A 21909-nucleotide genomic window follows, 5' to 3' on the forward strand; every position below is an offset into this window, starting at 1 on the left:
TCAACTCATGCACGTATGGACCAGAACCTTAGAAGCAGTACTTTTTGACTGACCCTCCTGGTGGGAGAAAGTCGATTATAACCGTAGGAGTCTGCCTTGAGCAAGGTAGCAGAGGATGATGACATCACTTACCGAACTCTGACACACAGAGCAGATCCTATGGTCCTGGTTGGGATCACAGGCCAGGGGGCTGAGTTGTGCAGGAAGTTAAGCACACTTAAATGGACAAGCATTAAATTGTTACTTATTACTGCTGGTTACATGTGCATTTTTACCTGTTGCCAATCTTCTTAGAGGTATTTACCTATTTATTTTGTACCATGGTTTCTATATACGGTATTTTGCCCATGCATTCACCCCATAAGCACTAATGCAGCAAAACTTGCGATGTGATGTAATTCCTGCTTCCAGAGACTTTCACGCGTTAGGGGCAGTGATATGTGGAATCAAATGGCTATCCATTCAGGCTGCAGTGTTTGGGGTCATAAAGTTCACTTTGAGCTGGAGAACCCGAGAAGGCTGGCTTGATGGAAGGGGTTATGTGGGCACTGGGCTGAGGCTTGGCCTCACACTTTGCTGCAGGGGCAGCTGCGGGATCTGAGGCCCAGAGACAAAACCGGCTGATGCAGGAGGTGAGGTTAGCCACTGCCCTTGAGTCCATCCCAACTCATAGCAACCCTGTGGGCGGAGTAGAACTGTCTCACGTGTTTCTGAAGCAGTCAGTCTCTGTGGCAACAGAAGCCTCACCTTTCTCCAGCGGAGCCGCTGTTGGGTTTGAACACCCACTTTGTGATGAGTAGGCCTGTGCTTAAACCATTGTACCGCCAGGGCCCTCGGGGTGAAATTAGGTCTGAGTAATGACTTGGGAAGGGCAATGGGTGAGTGGGTCCCCAGGACCTAAGGCCCATGGAGATTGAGGAACTTAGCTTTCACCCTGTGGGTGACGGGAACGGTGAGACTGAGCTCTCCCTTAGGAAGGGGGTTTGACCCATCACAAAGGTCTACATATACCCCCTCCCAGGTGGATGGACAACAGAAAAGTGGGTGAAGGGAGACACCGGTCAGTGCAAGACATGAAAAAATAATAATTTTTAAGTTATCAAGGGTTCATGAGGGAGGGAGAGGAGAAAAATGAGGAGCTGATACCAAGGGCTCAAGTAGAAAATGTTTTGAGAATGATGATGGCAACAAATGCACAAATGTGCTTGACACAAGGGATGTATGTATGGAGTGTGGTAAGAGTTGTACGAGCCCCCAATAAAATGACTTAAAAAGAAGAAGAAGAAGGGGGAGGGGCTGAACCTCAGCTGGAACGTTTGCTTGAGTCTACACATGGCTGTAGCTTCCGATGAGTTCCTTCCGATCACAGTTGAGGGATTCGAGCAGCCCTGTCATCACACAGAGAGCATTGGAAAGCCCAATCTCTTACCACTTGACCCCTTTAGGCCCATTGTAAAGCTGCTTCAATTTAAAAAAAAAGTGAAGGGGAAAAAACAAAAAAACACAAGGATCAGAACCAGGGGAATCCCTGTGCCCCTGGACGAGGAGGTGATTAGCCTTGCTCGCAGGCAGCATGCACCGGAAAGTGCTTTGTTTTAGTTGCAGTTAGGTTAAAATTTAGCACCTTGTGATCCCTTTAGCTTTTAATCTTTTCTGCTTTTTATGGAGGTTTTTATCGGTTTCACTTTGTTATTCCTGCGAGTTTTATTGTTGTCATTTGTTTTTAATGCTTTTTCTGTATATGAAGTCCAGGATAAGTAAATCCATGGAGACAGTAACTGGATGAATGGTCCCTTGTCCATGTGGCGGGGGGATTGGGGAGGAAAGGGGAGCTAATTACAGTGAGTACAAGATTGAAGAACATGTTCTAAAACTGATTGTGGTGATGATTGTACAAGTCTTGATGTGATCAAACTGTTGAATTGGATGACATGTGAATTATGGTATATGCCAATAAAACTGCTGGGGGTGGTGGAGGATGAAGTAAATTTGTGGTATTTGTTAAATTGTATATATATTTAAGGCTTGCTGGGGAAGGTTTGTTTTTTGGGGGTTTTTTGAAGGGTATTTTCTTTCTTTTTTTATTAAAAGATCATTTTATTGGGGGCTCTTTCAACTCTTATTACAATCCATACATCGATTGCATCAGGCATATTTGTACATATGTTGTCATCATTCTTTTCTAGACATCTACTTTCGATTGAGCCCTTGGTATCAGCAACTCTTTCTTTCTCTCTCTCCCCCCCCATGGCCCCTTAATAGACCCCTTAAGATCATAAATTATTATTATTTTCATATCACATGCTGGCCGCTGGCTCCCTTCCCCATGTTTTCTATTGTTCTTCCCCCTGGAAGTGGGGGTGGAGGTTATGTGTCAGTCATTGAGATTGGTTCCTCCCCCTTCCCTCTACCCTTCTGGCATTGCTAGTCTCACTCCTATTCCTGGATTCCATGTGTCTTGAGCGCTGAAGGGCACTTTCTAAGGGTGTTGTTTCTGTGTATGGTGCACATGCAGAGGCCTGTGCTACTTGGTGTAGAATTTGGGAGCTAAAGCTGTGCTGGCTTACTCTATCAATTCACAGTTGAATGGTTTTCTATCTTGTCCACTGTTCTATATAAAGACATAAAGTCATGATGGATATTTTGGAAGACTATCGAAACAGCCAGGGAGTTTTGAGTTCACACTCTATTCAAGAGCGGGTCACCAGGGCCACAGGATAGATGGATGTCACCCTTGTCGTCTAGAAACTCATGGTCAGGTTTGTTTTTCTTTTGGGGACATTACTTTGAGCGATGTTATTTTAAATGGTCATAGAACGTTAAAGAAAATGATCAGATTTTAAAGTCATATTATTAATTTCCCCAGTTATGTTCTAAAGGGATTGAATAATCAATGTATATAGTCTGTGTCTTAGTTACCTAATGCTCCTATCCACAATGTCACAAATGAGTGACCTTAACAGAAGTTATTCTCTCACGGGTATAAGAGGGTAGACGCTTGAATTCAGGGTGACTGGCTTTAGGAGAGACATACGTGTTAGAATTTATAGCACATATTTGGTGGGAACATACATGTATTTTATAATTAACCAAAACCATGCCACCAAATCAATGCCAACTCATCGTGACCGTATTGTATAGTCAGTTTTAATGTCCTCTATTTTACCGCTCTAGTTTCTAATATCCATTGCAATGGTTACCCGGGAAAAAATTCATGATCAAAGGGTTTATTAAGAAAGTTAGTAAGTTGTAATGGCCAGTGAGAAATGCTCAGGAGTGAGTTGTTTTATTGGGACATGTTACAAAGTTCCGTCAAGTCTGCTAACAAGTGCCCAAAAGACATGCCACTTGGTTATCTGCCTCCAGCCAAAGGCACTTAGCCTAAGCTCCTTGGGTCAGCAAACCCAGCTCCCCAAATTAAGTGCCCAGTGGCGCCCCACTCCAGTAAACTCAGACCAAAGGCAGTCAGCTCCATTTTCATGGGTCAGCAAGCTCAACTTCCCCCTCCCCTCCCCCGTTAAGTTCCCATAGGCATCACGCTGCAAGCCAGCCTCCTGCACAAAAGCTCTCACCTCTGCTCCTAGGTGGTAGGCCGAGGCTGAAACTACAGAGCCTCCAGGGCCCCTCAGGCGAAATCAGGTTGGGGTAAACCTTTGGGAAGGTCCATGGGTGGTGGGTGGGTGATGGCCAGGGCCTGAGGCGTACAGATGGCTTCCATGAGGGCAAGATTGAGGAATATGGCTTTTATCCTGTGGGTGATTGGGAACTGTGAAGGCCGAGCTCTCTTAGGAAGGGGGTTCAAGCTTCACCTTAAAAAGTTGCTCAGTTTCTGAGTCTGTACGTCTTTAGTGGAGCAGTGAGCCTCTTCTTTCTCCCGCAAATAGGGAGGTGAGTTAGAACTGGTAACCCTAGCCCAACACCTCACCCACAGGACTGCCAGGGTTCCTTTCAATCCATACTGAACCCAAACAGACAAAGCCCACTGCCATCAAGTCGACTGTACCTCACAGGACCCTGTACAATGAGATTGCTGGTCGATCTGCCCAGCTTGGGAGCAGTTCAGCACTCCTTCATAGTCTCCAACCCAAGGTCCGTGCACGTTGACCTTTACAATTTTCATTCTTATTTGGTGTTGTAGTAGACATCGAATAATACTTTGTGACCCTTCCAGTTCTGTTTCTTAAATAAGGTTGTGTGTTTTTCGTGTTATTTAACAACTTCTTCATTATGAAATCTCAATTCACTTGCTTTGAGCATTGAACTCTTAAATCTGGATCGATACCTTATGTATTCATATCCATGCTTAAAACACCCGTGTTGTAAGCATCTTTGGTGGGATTTCACTTTTAAAATATATTTACTTATTTTAAAAGTTTTATTGGAATGTCATCTATATTCACCTATTTGAAGTGTATAATTCAAATGGTGCTTCACAATTTACAGTGTTCTGCAACCATCATCCCAGTCAACTGTAGGACATTATTATCATGCCCCAAAGAAACTCGACACTCCTCAGCAGTGATGCTGTGAACACGTGCGTGCAAGGAACATCTGTGTCAAGGCGTCTTCCTTTCTCTTGGTTATATACCCAGCAGGGTACTGGCTGCGTCACAGGGTAGCTGAATGTCTAAGCAGTTCTCACACTGTCTTCACTGTTCTTTAATTGTCGAGTATTTTCTCCAATTCAGTGGATTTTCTTTTCATTTTCTTTTTTGGTGGTGTCCCTTCAGCCCAGAGTTTATGAAGTGCATTTTATATGTTTTGTTGCTCTGCTTTGGGTAATCTGCATAAGAACATTTTCCTTACTTGAAGCCATAAAAATTTACTCCTACGTTTTCTCTCAAGAATTTTATAATTTTAACTTTTACATTTAGGCCTATAATCCATTTTGAGGGGGGTTTTATGTGTATACAGTGTGAAGCAGAGGTTATAAGCTTTTCTTACTTAAGTTTCTTCTTGTATTTTCTATACTGTTACTTTTTTTTACATTTATGAGGGTAGGTCAAGAAATATTGCGGCAAAAAACATAAAAACATTTATTAAATAAAAATATCAAAAGGCGAAACTATTGTTTCTTGGGCTCTTCTCCATCTAGGTCGATACACTGTGTAAGGCTGACTTTCCATCTCTCAAATCTTTGCCCAATTAATTCTGCCACCTTTGATTTACCCTATGTCCAGACGGCCGTTTGAGCGTCTTCCAGGAACTAAATCATGTTCCTTTTAAGTGTTATTGAAGTCTAGGAATACGAGGAAGTCTGAAGGGGTAAGATCGGGACAGTAGGGTGATTGGAGTACAGTTTTCCACCGAGAGTCTCTCTCATAGGGAAGCACTTGTACCTTAAAGAATGAGCAGGTGCATTGTCGTGATGGAAAACAATTCCTTCAGGCTCCTTTCCTGCCCTTTTTCTCACCAGTGAAAGTTTTATTTTTCTTTCGTGTTGCTCCCGTGATCAACCTGTGTCCTTCACGAAAAATCTATCAACATTTTCCCTTCGAATCCCACAAGAGAGCCACCATCACCTTCTGACCCCAGCAGATTCCTGGGAAATCCCTGCTAGGATTAGACTTAGCTCTTGGCATCTTATTGGTAAACCCAACACCCATCCCTGGTGGCAGTTTGTTCCATAAAAACATCTTCGTTAGCTTCCATCTTGCTTACGACTGAAGGAAAGATAGGCTCTTTGGAATCGCTCGTCTGTGGGCAATGCTTTTGTCACCGTCTTTCTTTCTTTTTTCCAAGGCTCCCTACTAAAGCTTAGACACGTGAGAAACTTTTTAAAAAATAAAGAGCACCTTTCTTTGTAATGAGCTTATGCTTACCCTTGTGTACGCTTTTCTAAATTTCACACTCAGACCATCCATCATCCATCTCATCGCTGATGCCATTCTGTATGTCCTCAGGGCCCTGAAATGCGTCTCCTCCCCAGAGTGGCACATAAGGGCCCCCCTTATTTCTCGTTTTCTTTTCTCACCTCTTTGAAATGTGTCACCGGGCATGGTGCCCAATAGCATGATGGGGATTTTTTTTCACTACGTTGGATTATTTGGGGTCGAGATCAAAACCAAACCCATTGTTGGTGAGTTAATTTTGACTCACGGGGACCCTTTGGGACAAAGTAGAAGGGCCCCACAAGGTTTCTAAGACTTGAATCTTGACAGAAACAAGACCGCCAGATCTTTCTCCCAAAGAGGGGCTGGTGGTGTCACACTGCCCCCTTTCTGGCTACCTGTCATGCACTTGACCCGTGTCCCCAGGACTCCTCTGTGTCTCAGTAATTCACTCACCACTCACGGCCATCTAGTCCATTCTGACTCAAAGTGACCCCAGAGGTCCAAGTAGACCTGCCCCCGTGGGTGTCTTGAGACTAGCTCTTCACAGGAGTGGAGAGCCTCATCTTTCTCCTGTGGTGTGACTGGTGGTTTCGAACTGATTACCTTGGGGTTAGTGTAACCACTGTGCCCACTTATCTAGACTCCCTATTCAGTTTCATTGGTGAAGCCCTCACCAGGCAGTTTAGCTTCCTGCCTCTGTCCGATGGGCGCAGATTAAGACTGGGGGCTGTAAGTTTATGGTTTACCCTCATTCTTGCAGCAGTGTCCAGAATATATTGTTGTTACATAAAGATCCCTTTATAGTTTAACCTTTTTTTCTCTCTCCAAAATCAGGAAAAGCCGTGGGTTTTATTCAGTCTTTTGCTTCTTTTTTGTTACGTCTCTGCTGACCTTTCTCAGTGTGACCCACAAGCTTCCCAGAAGAAACCCTCGCTCTACGACGCATCTGCCCGGGTCAGGACCTGGGGCTCAGACTGGCTTGGAGAGGGCTTGACGGGCCCTTCGATGGGAAGCGCGCATGAAGGCTTTGTGCTTGGACTGGCCGCATTCATTTTGGCCCCATGGAAGCAATTTCTCGTATTTCCTGATCCTCGTGGAAATGTGAGAGCCTTACAAATGGCAGAGAAGTGATTTGCAGATAAGAAGGCTCTTTTGCATTAGGCAGAGGCCTTGACAGTATTTAGCAAATGAATGAGAATAAATGATAGGCCTTAACTTCAGAGTCCCGAGGGAGCTGCTTCTGCTCAACCCTCTGTTGTTTACAAAGACAGTACACACCGCATCCCTTCCCCGTGCAGCCTCCTTCAGAAAAGAGCACTGATTCTTGGAGGGGGTGAAATCGTTTAAAAACCACAGACAAAGAAAAAATAGCTTAGGACTAGCTTTGTGGTTTTTGAGAGGTAGGAAATTGAAGTTTTAGCTTAAGCAGGTTTGGGGTTTTTTTGTTTTTTTTTAGATATATAGAACATAGATGTTTTTTAAGATTAATGCAGAGGGAATCCTCAGTGTATAGCACAATTTCCATTCTGTTTTCCTTCCATTTTCCCATGGATTTTTTTTGTTTTTGAAGCCCCTTCATATTAGAATCCTCACAGGGACAAAGTTGAAGGGCATAAAGATTAGTCCCCATAAAATAAAACAGGAGGAAGAGGGGGAATCATGTTAGCCTGGGTAGACTAAAGAAACAAATTCAGTGACATGTATATGTGTATAGGAAAGTGCTTTGTATACAAGAGCAATTAAATATTGAGAAAACATCCCAGCCCAGTCCAGATCAAGTCCATAAGTCCAATATCAGCCAATATGTCCGATACCAGTCTACAAATTCCTCTTCAGACTCACGTAACACATGCAGTGACGCCAAATGCAGGAAGATCACAGGCCAGTGGGTGGGAAGTCTTGCGGATCCAGTGGTGGTGTCAAGTATCTTAGTGCTGGCAGGGGTCTCTACATGGCTTCTCTGGCTTCAGATGTCTGGTTGCATCAGGGTAGGTCCGTGTGGCTTCTCCAGCTCTGGGCACTAGTATAGTTCCATGTGTCTTGTCAGCTGCAATGTCTCCCAGGGAGTGAGCAGAGAGAGAGAAATACAGGAATTCCCAGAATCCTCAGGGGAAGGTCATGCCCACACAGAGGCCTCATTGTTTATACAATGATTGACAGGCTAGACTCCACCGCTTCACTCATAATCCTCTCAGATTGACAACAAATTGTATAACTACCACATTCATCAAGGAAACAACCTGCCTATGAAATTACTTTTGCTGTTGCTAGCTACCATCAGCTCAACGTGCAAAGTGACTAGAGCAATTTGATGCATGCAGTTTTCATTGGCTGATTTTTGGAAGTAGATCTCCTGGCCTTTCTGCATAGTGTGTCTCAGTCTGGAAACTCTGTGTAAGCCTGTTTAGCACCACAGCAAATACAAGGCACCGTGGACAGGTGGGTGATGGCTGCGCTCGGCTGGGGATCAAGCCCACATTTCCCAGGTGGAAGTGGAGAGCTCTACCACTGAACCATCATCAGATCTTCAAACTGAACAGTTACCCACTCTTTATTTGTGGTCCTCACATGTAAGCCCTGCCTCCTGCCTGCATGTTTGTTTACTCACCATAAAAATGCCGGGTGGAGGTGTCTGACTTCCTCCAGCTTGAGAAGGTTGAAGGAGAATCAAGATCAACAACAGCCCACGACTTGTTTGGATGAGGTGGACATCAGACGTACCTTCTCTCTTCAACCCTTTGACCAATTTGGACACTAGCCCTTCTGCCCAAGGCGCGCTCCTTCTCTGCTGGGCTGGTCATTCATTGAAGTGGACACAGAACTCACAAGCCATGCTCATGACTACAGAGTTTATTAGGGAAGTAGCCAGGTTGCAATTCAGGATCAGGAACAAGTCAGGATACAGTTCTTGGGTCTGTACATCTCAGCTGTGTCCCTAGGCAGGCTTCTCCCTGGCCCTTGGTCCTTGTCTTGCTTGGGCAAGTGTTACAGAGCAGTGCCGCTTAGCCGAGAAGTGCTCAGAGGCAACTTACTCCACACCAAGTTTCCGCCTCAAGGTCTCTCAGGTGGGTCGGGATCCTAGCGCTGCCAAATGCCCAGAGTCGGCCATTCCACCTGCCAGCTCCTACCCAAAGGTGCTGTGGGCTGGGAAGACCACCTGCACCGTCTTGTGCACTGCCCCCTCTGTCCACCTGCATTCTGCCGTGTTGTCTGCCACTTCCTGCCTCTCCCGTACTGGAGCTCTGCCTCCTGGAACTAAGAGGTTCTCAGGGCAGGGGCCTAGACTCATTCTACACCTGCCTCTTCTTGATACTAGTCACCTCCCCCTTCCATCTGGGATGGTGCATCTTAAAACCCACAGGATGACAAAACTGACCAATCCCCTCAGTAGGGTTCCATACACCTTATATGCCTGGTCCCATCCCCACAAGGGGCACTGTGTATTTTATATGCATCATTAGCAAGCTTGGTGGGTCCCAAAAACTTATTTACAGAGTCTCACCCAAGCACTTGGCAGGAGTTACAAGACTGCGGTGAGAAAAGCCGTATAAAAGTGATCCATCAATTGCAGATGTGGTTAGGTTAAAATTAACACCTTATCTGTCATTTCATCTCCCATTTAACTCATTTTTAATGTGTTCTAGTTTTTCATATTTTTCTACTTTTCAGTTGAAGCTTATTTCCTGTTTTACTTGGTTATTGTTGTCCATTGTTTCTGTTTGAAAATGTGTTTCTGTATATGAAATCCAGGATAGGGAGATCTCCAGGGACAGTCACTGGGTTAATGGCTTCTTGGGAACATGGCAAGGGAGGTTGGGGAGAAATGAGGAGCTAATAACGATGAGTACAAAGAAGAAGACAATGTTCTAAAATGGATTGCGGTCATGATTGGACAACTTTTCTTGGTCCGATTGAACTATTGAATTGTAACCATGTGGCTTGTGGGCCATCATCTCTCTTTCTCCTACTCTCCCTCTCTGCCTCAGCAGCAGGGACTGAGTAGCCTCTGTAGTCCAGGATCTGGGATGTGTAGGCAGCACCCAAACATCACTCAAGGTTCAGCCCATATGTCTCCCCTTGTAGCTGACGCCTGCCTGAGCCCTCACCCCTGCCTGCAAAGTGAACACTGGTTTCCCTGGGCCTCCTCATGTCATGGCTTTGCGTTTAGAGCACCTTTCCCGGTGGTGCTAGCCTGGCGGCTCCCAAGGGACAACTTGGCGTCTGACTTAAGCTCGGTGCTGTCCCCCTGCAGAATGCTGAGGGTTGACCCTGCTTGTGGCCACTGACTGGAATCCTCTCCCCCTCTTCCAGGGCTAAAGTCGCTGCAGCGGATGTGTCCTCCGGGAACCCAACCCAGACCCTCCCCGCCGTGAGGCACACCGTAAAGGTAGACAAAGACATGGTCCTCCAGGACTACGGATTCCACGTCTCCGAGAGCCTTCCTCTCACGGTGGTGGCCGTCACGGCAGGTGAGGACCACTGGAAAACTCCCCAAGTTCACTTCTCGTGAGGAAACTACGCTGGCTCTCTTTCCTGTAGCAGCATGCCAAACCAAACCCCAAAAATTGTACCCCCAAGAAGTTAGGAAGGACACACCCAATTCTGACCTAATTCTGTTGGGGGCGTTCACCTTCCTCTGGGGCCGGGAGGGCGGGGGTCCCCAGCATACCTGCTGCTCAGGACCCCAGACTCCCATTGGCCTCCCTGGGAGCTTGACCTCCCCACAACACCTGGGCCGGTGAGGAGGGGTCTGAGCAGCCAGCCCTCCCCTCTAAGTCTTCCGTGCTTCAAGCTGGGGCGGGTTTCTGGCCTGCTTGCTGGTCATGGGACGATGGTTTGTTTTCGCTTGGTTTGTGAAGGAGAGGTGTGTTGAGGTGGAGAGGAGCGGGCTGAGAATGTAGTGCGTGTTGTCACGCACTAGCTGTGTATTGAGGTGAGACTGGAGACGAGTGAAAGCCATTTCATTTCATGTCCACACACACACACCGCACACCCCACATACACCAGTGTGCTTTAGAGATGGATGGACGTGCTAGATGCACGGGCCAGCGCTGTTGAGTTAGAGGACTCTGCTGCCCTTTCCCAGGCCGTTCTCTGAAGGGCGCTTGAAGTTCAAATGGCTGGTGGCCACGTTCTCCGTGCTTTTAAGCAGGATGGAACAGGAGAGCCACGTCAACCCCGGGGGTGGGCTGGAGGGGGAGCCAGTGTCCTGGGGATGAGGGCAGTGGCCGCTCAGCTATTCTGCTGTGGCGACGGGGGTCTGGTCTCTCTTGGCACTAGCACCTCTGATTGCATTTCTGTCTGACAGGAGGCTCTGCTCACGGTAAGCTGTTCCCCGGGGACCAGATTCTCCAAATGAACAACGAGCCCGCTGAAGACCTCTCTTGTGAACGAGCAATTGCTATTCTGAGGTACTGAATTGTCTGTCATTGTCCGCCAAGCTGCATAAGTTATCACAGGACACGGAGGGCCCACAGGGATGGTGTCATTGATCTCGCTGTGAGTTTAGGGAAGTCCAGTCTCCTTGAAAACAGCAAGGCCAGCCCACGTCAGCACCCCCGCCCCTGTGTATTCAGATGGCGTCTCTGTGGTGGCTGCTAGTGTGCTGCTTTTCCCTCCTCGCCTATGAACAGCCTGGGAAGCGTCCCAGTGCTTGCTGCATTGACTGAAGCCCTGTGCGCCCAGGCACTGTGGGAAGAAGATGCTGACGATACAGGTCCTCCCTGCTAAGGATGTGTAGGGTTGTTGCAATGGATGCCAAAGAGTGAAGCCAACTGATAGCCATGTCCTTACTCTTCTTGAGCCTTTTACTTTTGCTACGGTCACGTCTTTTGTGGATGTATAGCATTCCACCCTTGGAATGGCTGAGGATAACTCTGTGGCATGTACCGACCCATTGTGCTCAGCCGTTCATCGATGGGTACGCAGCTGGTCAGTCCCACCGTTGGGCTGTGGCGACCACTGCTGCCAGGAATCTAAAACCACACGCAAAGCCATGCAGTCAGTTCAGACACAGAGCAACCCTGTAGGACGGGAGAACTGCCCCCGTGGGTGACTCTTTGCAGGAGTAGAAAGCTGCATCTTTCTCCAGTGGAGCAGCTGGTGGTTTTGAACTGCTGACCTTGCAGTTAGCAGCCCTGTGCTTCCCTCACTACATCACCAGAGCTCTGGGGCTTGGGCGAACAGGGGCATAGGAAACGTTTCACTCCTGTCTGTTCATTGAGCACCTACTCTGGGTAAGAAACCTTCTGGGGAAAGTAGACTTTGTGCTCCAGACACTCCTAGGCTGGGCACACAGATACAGATCACGTGCCCCCCTCTAAGGTGGAGGGCAGGTGGGGCATCTAGAGAAGCAGAGGGAATGGCTGCAAAAACTGGAGGGTGGTGTGGTTGGCAGAATCGCGAAGGGCCCCAAAGTATTTCCCCTGTGCCTTAAATGTCACATCGAATGAGATGCCACTAAGAGGGAGGGGACGTGATTCACGCCAAGTGTTAGTGAGTCGCAAAGGCAGGTGGAACCACAAGATAAGGAATGGGGGTGGGGGGTGGAGGGTGGGAGGTCCTATTGCTCAGCAGTCCAGTGTTCCCACATTTGGAGAAAAGCTCTGGGAAACGAGCCCCCCAGATAGTCAAGGGTCTTGAATGCTGAGACAACAAGTTCCCCCTTCAGGAAGGGTGAGTCACCGAAGGCTTCTGAGCAGGGATGTGACTTGCTGTGTGTTGAGCACCTGTGCCTCTGTCACCTGCCTGCGTGACAATCTCAGCATTGCTCATGTTCTAGCACAGGTCCCAGTGTGTACGAGGGCAGACACTGCTCGTGGCCACTTGTGAAGAGAGGGGGCAGGGGGCAAAGCAGAGCAAACGGACACAATACCAACAAAGCCTCTCTAAGTCCTGCAAAGACCTACAAGGAGGCCCAGATGCCCTTTTGATAGCACTTGGACCTCAGTTTATTGTGAACAATCTCAGAAAGGTCTGTTTATATCGGTTGGAAAGAAGCCAGCCCTAGCCACCTAGATACCTCAGACTGAGTTGATCCCAGAAAATAACAGCAGCGGTGATTGGCCTCAGGGCTCAGATTGCGAGAAGGCAAATGAAATGATTTTGCCAACTGCTTCTCTGTGAAGCCATGGTGAAGAAAAAGAATAGATATAGATATAGATATAGATATATAGATATAGATATATATAGATATAGATATATAGATATATATATATAGATTTCTCAGTCTCGTCTGCTAATACAAAAATGGTTTGGTTATTATCCAGTTGATTTGATCACTGTTGGAATGTAAGAGAAAGGGAAATGTCTCATACGGTCGGGCTCATTACACGGGCTTTGTGCACCCAGAGAGACCATGAAATGGTTGGCTTCGCTCTCTCAGATGTCCACACAGACATTTATTTGGCCATGAAGTGTTTAACCCAAGCTTTCTGAAATAGCATCCTGAGTGTTAGCTCTTAAAATGTTTGGGGGTGAGGGAGACATAAATCTACCGAGTAATCACGTCAGCTAGATGGATTCTTCACCCTGTAAGACCACATTACATCCAAATGCCTCTGCTTGGCGGCTGTAGGTTTAGACTGGATGATGGTGTCCAGGCTTCAACCAAGCAGAAGGAACGTGCTGGGTCAGCTCGGCCCCTTTGTACATTGTTGCTTTCCCTCAGTGCCAAGCCAAAGAAATCAGGTTAAAGAGGCAGCAGCTTTGTAAACACACACACACACACACACAATGACTAAACAACTTTTGTCTCTTATTCCCCGCAGGGAAGCTGAAGATTCTGTTTTGATCACAGTTGTTCGCTGCACATCGGTAAATGTCTTTCCGTGTCCTCTGTGTTAGTTTCTCTCTGCTCTGGGCCTCGGGGGTGCAGGATTGTGGAGAAAGCAGCCTTGGGTCCAGGCCTCAAGGATGCACGCCGAAGCCACTGAGGAGACAGGCCCAATGTTATGCAGAGTGGGCCAGTGGAAAGAGCACCCAACTAGGAGTTCAAAAGAGGTTTGAGTGGCATGACTTGGGGGGAGTCATCCGATTCCCTTTGGTAGGGTAGTGAGTGCAGCTAATTGTCTGTGTGTTTACTGGTTTTGTGTGAGCATCGAATGAGGTGCTGGACCAGAGGAGCACTCTGAGCCGGGCGTGGCAGGGATGCGCACTGAAAGGAGCCCTGCTTCTGCTCTGCCCGGAAAGTCTGTGGCCAAAGTCTGAGTGGCCATGCGCCTGAGAGGGGAAGCTGCCAGAAAATCCTCATCATGGGAGACTTGGCCACAAGCAGACACAAAATAAATCAGGGCATGGAGAGTGTTCATCGTGCATTTAATAAGCTAATCTCACTAACCACATATCATGATTATAAAAAACACCTCAATGGATTTCCACATTAAGAAGCTATACAAGTTTCATTTTGTGCATATAATAAAATAGAAGTTCATAAGGATTAAGAAGTTAACACTTTATCTCACTGCCATTGAGCGGATGTCAACTCTTTGTGGCCCTGGCCCTGTGAGTTTCTGAGACTGTCACTCTTCACGGGAGTAGAAAGCTCCGTCTTTCTCCCAAGGAGTGGCTGGTGGTTTCCAATGGCTGGCCTTGCAGATTGCAGCCCAGCACGTAACCACGACCCCATCAGGGCTCCTATGATCATTTGGAAATGAAAATGTAATATTCTTAGTCATTATGGGGTCAAATCCAAGTTGCCATTTTAGGCAGTTCAAAACCTATGAAAGATTAAAACTACTTTTTACAACTTACTACATACAGTTGAAGCAGAGTAGCATTTATAGCCTTAAATGTTTCAATTATTTAATAAAGAAATTGGCCAATTAAATATTTAGTGCAAGAAGCTTAAAGAAAAAGAAAACAAAATAGAATAAAGACAATAATAAATATTAAAATCTGAATGATACTTTTTAAAAAACCAGAAAAGTGTACAAAAATTCCAGAGCGGATTTTTTAAGGGTGAAAAAGCAAGGCTAAATAGGTTTTCTTTAAGGCAAACCTTAAGGAAAAGAAATATATGGAAGCTATTTGAAGAAGACTGAAGTATTTATTACTAAAGGATGTAAAAATCACGTATTAAAGAAGATGCATACTGTGTTCCTTGATGGGCAGGTTAAGTATTATTAATATGTCAGTTATTCTCATTTTAATTTATAGGCTGAATTAAACTTTTTGCAAGGTTTTATCTGGAATGTTACAAAATGTATCAAGGTGAGGTTTACAAAAAAAAAAAAACTTTTACAAAAGTGTAATGAAAATAGATGTACTGTACCAGATTTTTAAGCAAATAAAGCTACAATAATTAAAACAGTCTAATAATTCACGAGATGTTGAACATTGGAATGAAATCAAATAGAAAGTCCAAGAATGAGCACGAACACAAGAATTGAGCATGTGATAAGCAGGACACTCCCATCAATGAGAGAAAAGATAACTATTCAAGAAAGATATTGGGACATTCCTTTAAGTATGAAAAAAAATCCTAAAGTTTCACCTCGGACCTCATTCAATTGGTCTTAGAGTATTAAATATAAAAATTAAGCCACAAAAATGTAGACAGCAGTGTTGGGTCCCTACCTGGTGATAATTGTGGGAAGACTTCCGCACATCGGGACTGGGCTCAAAAAACTGCCACCCCCAAAAACACAGACCTGTGGCCCTCTCAGCTTTGACAAGCATTGCCTTTTGCTTTTATTTTTTGGAAATAGGGTAGAAAAAGCCAAGACCTACATAAATATGACGGCCCAAGTGTTTTCCGTACAAATAAATGGAGGTGTTGCTGTTCTAAAGAGCGTTTGTCTGAGATGGTGGGAAAGTAGAGAACACTAATCAACATAAACGGCCAGGCAGGTGGTGAACATTCTGCAGTTCAGCTGGTGACATCTCACCGAAAGACATCTTCATCTTCATTAGGCCGGTTCTGCCCGCCTTCACTTCCAGGACAGGAAAGAAGAGAACGGTGCTTGCTCAGAGGGAAACGGCATGTGAAGTTTCTTCTGAAAAAGTGAAACATTTGTAAAAGCCGAACTCACTGCCGTGGAGTTGATTCTTAGCAGCAATAAGAACTGGGACCCCGTAGGATTGGGGAGAACTGCCCTGGGGGTTTCCCCAAAAAAGTGCTTTCAGGGATCCCAAAGAGGGTGATCTGGGTAGATTTTCCCCCAAGGACACATGAGCGTCATGGAGGCTTATTAGGAAGATGTGTTAGGAACATGGAAAACCAATGGGGAGGGAAAGGCCAGGAAATGTGCCTTGAGGAATGTGCTCCCCCAGCCCCCACCCCACCCCCCGCCCCTTATCACTACCTGCTAATTCTTCAAAGATAGCAGTGGTTGGGGAGGGGGGGGGGGAAGCTTACTCCATCTACCCTACAGTCCTGACCTAGCCCCTTCAGATTTCTTATTATTCCCCCAAATCAATGAACATTTCAAAGCAGCACAGTCTGAGTCCCTGGAGCATGCCAAAATCACCCGTTTGATGTAGAACTCGAAGAAGAGTTACAGCATCAGACCCTCCTGCAGGAAGATCACACACCTCCTTTTGGTCTGTTTCATGCAAGATGTTGCTGGCTGAGTGTCACAATCCGGCTCTCAGTGACAAACACTACAGCCAGCCTCTGATGACTCTCCCGCTGTGGGGAAAGGGTACCGCCAGCCCCGGAGTACGCAAAGACCAAGGAGGAGCTGAGGCTCTCTCCCAGGGGTCCTAGCTTCCAGCTCCCTGTGGGTGTGCTGATCTAAGGACACACGGGAAGAGGCTGAAGCCCTGAGCGAAGGGGAAATGACTTGGCCCAGATGTAGGGTTATTTCATTTTCCACAGACTCCCACCCTTTGGTTTGCCTTCCTAGTAATATGGGTGTGAGGTAGTTCTCACAGCTGCCGAGTAATAAATCCAGGCTTAAAACCCAAGTGGTCTTCACAGGCCGCCTCTCCTTGTCTTCATCTCACCCCAACCATTTCCTGCCATCTTGAAGCTTCGGTGACTTGGGGGCACATCAGGAATGGGGTCCTTGGATATTATGAAAAGAGATTTTTTTTAATGGGTTGTCATCCTCTCCTGTGGGTTCCAGTGAAATCCCGAAGGACCTTCGGTGTGTATTTAAGTCCTGAGGGGCAGGCAAACCTCCCGTGTGCGAGTGTCGTTCTGAAGTGTGCCGTGTTGCATGTTTTGCAGGGACTTCCCAAGTCGTCCTTTCTGACGGAGGAAAAGAGAGCCAGGCTGAAGACGAACCCTGTGAAGGTGCACTTTGCCGAGGAAGTCCTCAGCGTCAGCGGCCACAGCCAGGTGTGTCCCAGTCCCCAGGGCGGAGCCGGGCGGGAACTGCCTCCTGGTGGTGACTCGGGAGAGGAGCCCCGGGTGTGCGTGTGAGCAGCTCCCTCTGCTGTCAGGTTGACAGACTCCAGGGGTCAACCTGCCTTTACAACTCTGAGCTTGTTTAGGCTTGAACTGAATCTATGTCGTCAACAGCAAAAAAAACCCCACTCGCTGCCCTTGAATCGTTGCCGACTCATAGCAACCCTGTAAGATAGGGGAGAAAGAACTGCCCCTGTGGGTCTGTGAGACTACAACTCAGCGGTTCTCAACCTGTGGGTCGAGACCCCTTTGGGGGTTGAAGGACCCTTTCACAGGGGCCGCCCAATCCATAACAGTAGCAAAATTACAGTGATGAAGTAGCAACGGAAATAATGTTATGGTTGGGGTCACCACAACATGAGGAACTGTATGAAAGGGTGGCAGCAGATAGTTCCCTCTTGGAAATCTAAAGGGTAAGATTTCTAAATGCCTGACGCGAAAGAGGTAGAATGGTAACCACGTGAACAGTTTGAAATCCTCCATCCTGGACTGGGGATTAAAGGGCTCTGGAGTGTGAACATAGCCCTTCTTCTTTGGAAAATACTGTGGTGTTAAAAAAACAGGAAGTGATCAGATGGTGCTTGGTGAGTGTCTTGTTTAGAAGATATAAGGGCCCTTGTATTTAGAAGAGTCCAGATTCCTTTCTGAAAGGCTGTCAGGTTTTGTTAAAAGACTACACACCTCTTTACCTGGGTGGGCCTTCTTCCCTAACTGCAGAGACACCTGCTAGGGAAAGTTCTAGCTCGAATCTACAGGCCTCTAGACTCCCTCACCGGCTTTGCAGACCGCTGGCCCTGCAGGCCCTCTGTGCTTACAGCTGGACATTCAGCTCTTTAAGAAAGCAGACCCTGGCGGGGCGGGGGCATTCTTGAAACCCAAAGGTAATTCTCCACTGCCCTACTCCACTCCAGGAGTTTGGGCTGGCACGAAGTCAGCGAACCTGGACCACTCCTGTGTCTCCTTCCCAAAGAGCCCTTTCAAGAGCAGCAGAGCCCCTTAGGAGAACTCACCAGTCCAGGGGTGATGGGAGGGGTGAGTGGAAGCAGGGAGCAAGGCTCTGCCCCTTGGGTGCCTCTCAACACGGAATGTGGCCATGAAACATAGAGTCTCTGAGCAAGCTCCCCAGGCCACACGTGAGCCGATTTTGGACAGTGGACATGCCTGCCATCTTATTTGCCATATTGTATCCTGCAAGGGTGGCAGCCAGCAGGGAATGCCAGTCCGAGTCAGGGCTCACTCTACTCCGCCATCTGTTACGTCTGACAGGGTCTGACAGGTCTCGTGTCAGTTGGCAAAGGGTGCCTTTCTCTGTGTGGCATAGTCTGAGCCCACTGCAGAAATCCTGAGCTGCCCCACATCCACCCTTGCCGTGGTGAGGTGAGGTGACGAGAGGAGAGCTCTGCTCTCCAGACAGGCAGCCCTGGGCTGGCTGGGCATTTCTCACAACCAAGGGCAAGAAGGGCGGATTTTAATACAACGCTTGTGTCTCCCAGGGCAATTCTCTGCTGTGCATGCCCAACGTACTCAAGCTGTACTTGGAGAATGGACAGACCAAAGCGTTCAAGTTTGAGGCAAACACAACTGTCAAGGTATGAAGTGCAAACTCGTCCTCTCTTTCCCAGTCGGAGTTTGCTGGCTCTCAGGACCAGCAGGCGTCTTGCTCTGTGTCTGCTCTTCGGGTCTGCGGTCACCCGGATCTGAGCACCTGCGATCAGCCGAGCCCTGTGTTGCCTTAGTTCGTTGCACCATATTTTTATCACCATCTTACCTGAGAGGAAATTGAGGCTCAGAGAGGTGAAGCGACTTGTCCAGCATCATCTGACCATTACCTCGAGCTCCCTCGAACAGCTGGACTTCCTGCCTCTCTAGTGGACGTCGGTCCCCCTGCTACTCAAAAGAGTAGAGCTACCCGCAAGCCAGGCGGAGTGTCACAGGAGGCCCAAGTTCTGTGCTGCATGGAGCTCAGCCCAGCTGACGAGGTGCCCCTCTCCTGAGATACCCTGGGTGGGGAACAGAGCCAGGCAACAGCGCTCTTTTCCTCAGGGAGCTCGCAGTCTTGTTAGGGGAGGGCGGACCTTCAGGGTGTGCCCAGCCATCTGGGCAGGATGAAAGAAGAGCCATCAAAAGCGGGCGTGGAGAAAGGTAGAGAGCAGTCTGTTTCCTTCCATGGACACCAGACAAGGGTCTGGACAGATGCTGGTGGGAGCAGGGGGCTTTCTACTCCCTAAAAGAGTTACGGCCTTGGAAACCCACATGCAGGGTCACGGTGAGTGAGCATCGATACAGTGGCAGTGAGAGTTGAGCCCACATGATGTCTTTGCTGCTGCAGGGCAACCAGACATGCTCCCTGGCCCCCACTCCCACCCCCCGGAACCCCACACTGTCCATTACTCTTCACCAGACACCTTCTTTCTCTTCCTTCAAATCTCAGAATAAGAGGCCTCTTCAGACAGGCCTTCTCTGGCCACTTTATCTACACATGGTTGTCCCCGAGTTCCTCTGGCCCAGGGCTCCTTATATTTCCTTCACTATTACTCACTGTTGTTTTCGTCAACCACGGCTGCGTGTGTGTTCTGCCGTAAGAGAGTGTAGGAAAGAGAAGAGACAAGCCCCCCGAGACTAGGCTGCCTGGCTGAGCAGGGGCCTTGGCCAGCAGTGACGTGTCTCTCCCCGGATGCACAGGGGGACAGGGTGAAGCGCCAGGAAATCCTGTGTGGTGCCTGAGCAGGAAAGCCGCCTGCTTCTCAGAGCAGTTGGGCTGACCCCGGGCCTCGGTGTCCCCGTAGGACATCCTCCTCACGGTGAAGGAGAAGCTGTCCATCCGAAGCATCGATTACTTTGCTCTGGTGCTGGAGGAGCAGTACAGCATCTCCCGGCTGCACCTGCTGCATGAGGAGGAGCTCGTCCAGCAGGTAAGGGCGGCCATCTCCCGGGGGCAGGCTCTGGGTGCCGCAGTAAGGGATGGGCTTCCTTGTGCTGCAGGGGGTACAGTGCATTCTCAGCCCGGGCCTGAGAGGATGACCATCGGCCTGGGGTTCCTCTGCTGCCTTGTGGCAGACAGGACACGGTGTGAGCTTACAGAGCGAGCGCTTACATCCCCGTCCTTGGGGCACTTGTCTCCAGTGCTGGGGGCTTTGAGAAGTTCGGGAAGCAGTTGGTTCTGGGTCCAGGCCTCCCTTCTGCACTGGTCCTGCTGGCAGGGCAGAGCAGACAGAACCCGTGAGTCTTTACCGCGCAGTCTTTTCGAGCATGGGTCATTTTTTAGAACCTGTAGCGTCCCGGCCTGCAGGACGCACGAGCAGGGCCCTGCAGGGAAAGGCGGACCTGGATGGAAGAAAAGACACGGGGACGTGGAGCAAGACAGAACGCTGATCAAACTCCTTTATTTGGGCAAAGCTGGGGTATAAAAAAGGGGAACTGGGAGGTGCATATTTTAATAAGGTGTGCTACACAACATCCAGTCCAACATGTACATTAATGAAGTATAAGAACGTTAACCAATCATCTGCAGGTAAAAAGGCGCGCACTAGTTCTCAAAGACGTCCTGCATGCAGACTAAGGTTCATCAGGCGTAATGCAAAGTCCATCTTAGTCCAATGAGCGCTCGGCATTATTAACCAATGGGTGAAAAGGTCAACTCTTACAACCGCCCGTGCTACAGAGCACGGAGCTAGGAACATGGAGGTAGGGTTGGGCAGGAATTAGGCAGGGCCAGTCCCCCACAGGTTTAGCAAATGAAAGACGAAACTTAACAACCAGGAAGCAGCCAAGTTCGGCTCCGTGGCTGAGGCTAAGGCCTTAATGGTCACCGGCTCCCAACAGGAACCAACTTTTGAAAGCCCAGCACCAGTCGGTGCAGTGAAGCTTGGTGCGGGCTCACTCTTGCGAGGATGAGTAGGATCTCAGCAGGCAGTTGGGGGCAGGGGCTGGGTACACAGGGACGACGTGAAAGAAGACAAGACAAGCCCACCCTGAGCCGCCCTCCTGAGAGATGGCTTCTGAGTCCACTCGCCAATTTCTAACCCTGGGGCTAGATTTTTTGAAATGAAAACCACATCGATTCCGCTAGAACTGGAAAAGAGAATTGAATCACACTGTCGGCATCGTGAGGTGCCATTGAGTTCATGCCAACTGGTAGCGAGCTTATGCACCACACCCCGAGACACTGCCCGGGTCTGTACCATCCTCACAACTGTCCTTCTGGGTGAGCCCATCGATGCGGCCACGGCGTCCGTCCATCTTGTGGGGAGGATCTTCCTCCTTGACGCTGCCGTGCTACTTGACCAAGCTGGACATGGGGTACAGGAGGCTGAAGCAGCACCATCCGTGCGCTGCAGTGAGGGTGGCGGGGAAGAACGTGTACGGTGCCGTGGAAGCCTAACGAACAAGCGCATTGGGAAGGGGGCCGGCCAGAGGCGCCTTAGAGGCAGGGAGGGGAGACTTTGTCTTCCACCCTCAGGACCTGGTGTCAGGCAAGAATGGTTCCTGAAAAGGACCTCTTGTTTGGTAAAGTGTCGGGCCTCGAAGAAGAGGATGTTGAAATAGTCTGACAGTTATTAAAGGAACTAAAGGCTGTCTCGGGAGGAACTCGCAGGAAGGAATGGGTTTCCTTGGGAATGGAGGCGGGTACAAGGAGGTGGGGGTTGTGTGTGTGGCCTGGGAGATGGGCTCTGAGGGAGCCTGTTCCCTTCTGAACTTTCACATCTCATGCCCTTGGAGGAG

At 48.4% G+C, this 21909-nt stretch overlaps 1 protein-coding gene across 1 annotated transcript in view; it reads left to right on the forward strand.

Moving 5' to 3' along the window:
* The window catches only part of FRMPD1 (FERM and PDZ domain containing 1), a 66938-nt gene that overhangs the window by 28407 nt on the left and 16622 nt on the right, over nt 1–21909 (forward strand). Inside the window, exons 3-8 of the mRNA XM_004711000.2 lie at nt 10146–10303; nt 11143–11245; nt 13604–13649; nt 17008–17118; nt 18681–18776; nt 19974–20099. Coding sequence (XP_004711057.1) covers nt 10146–10303; nt 11143–11245; nt 13604–13649; nt 17008–17118; nt 18681–18776; nt 19974–20099 — 640 coding nt within the window. The remainder of the gene's footprint in view (nt 1–10145; nt 10304–11142; nt 11246–13603; nt 13650–17007; nt 17119–18680; nt 18777–19973; nt 20100–21909) is intronic.

The sequence above is a fragment of the Echinops telfairi genome, unplaced genomic scaffold (genome assembly GCF_000313985.2).
Source record: "Echinops telfairi isolate 266 unplaced genomic scaffold, ASM31398v2 ScPeMD7_7410;HRSCAF=8448, whole genome shotgun sequence".
Lineage (NCBI taxonomy): Eukaryota > Metazoa > Chordata > Mammalia > Afrosoricida > Tenrecidae > Echinops > Echinops telfairi.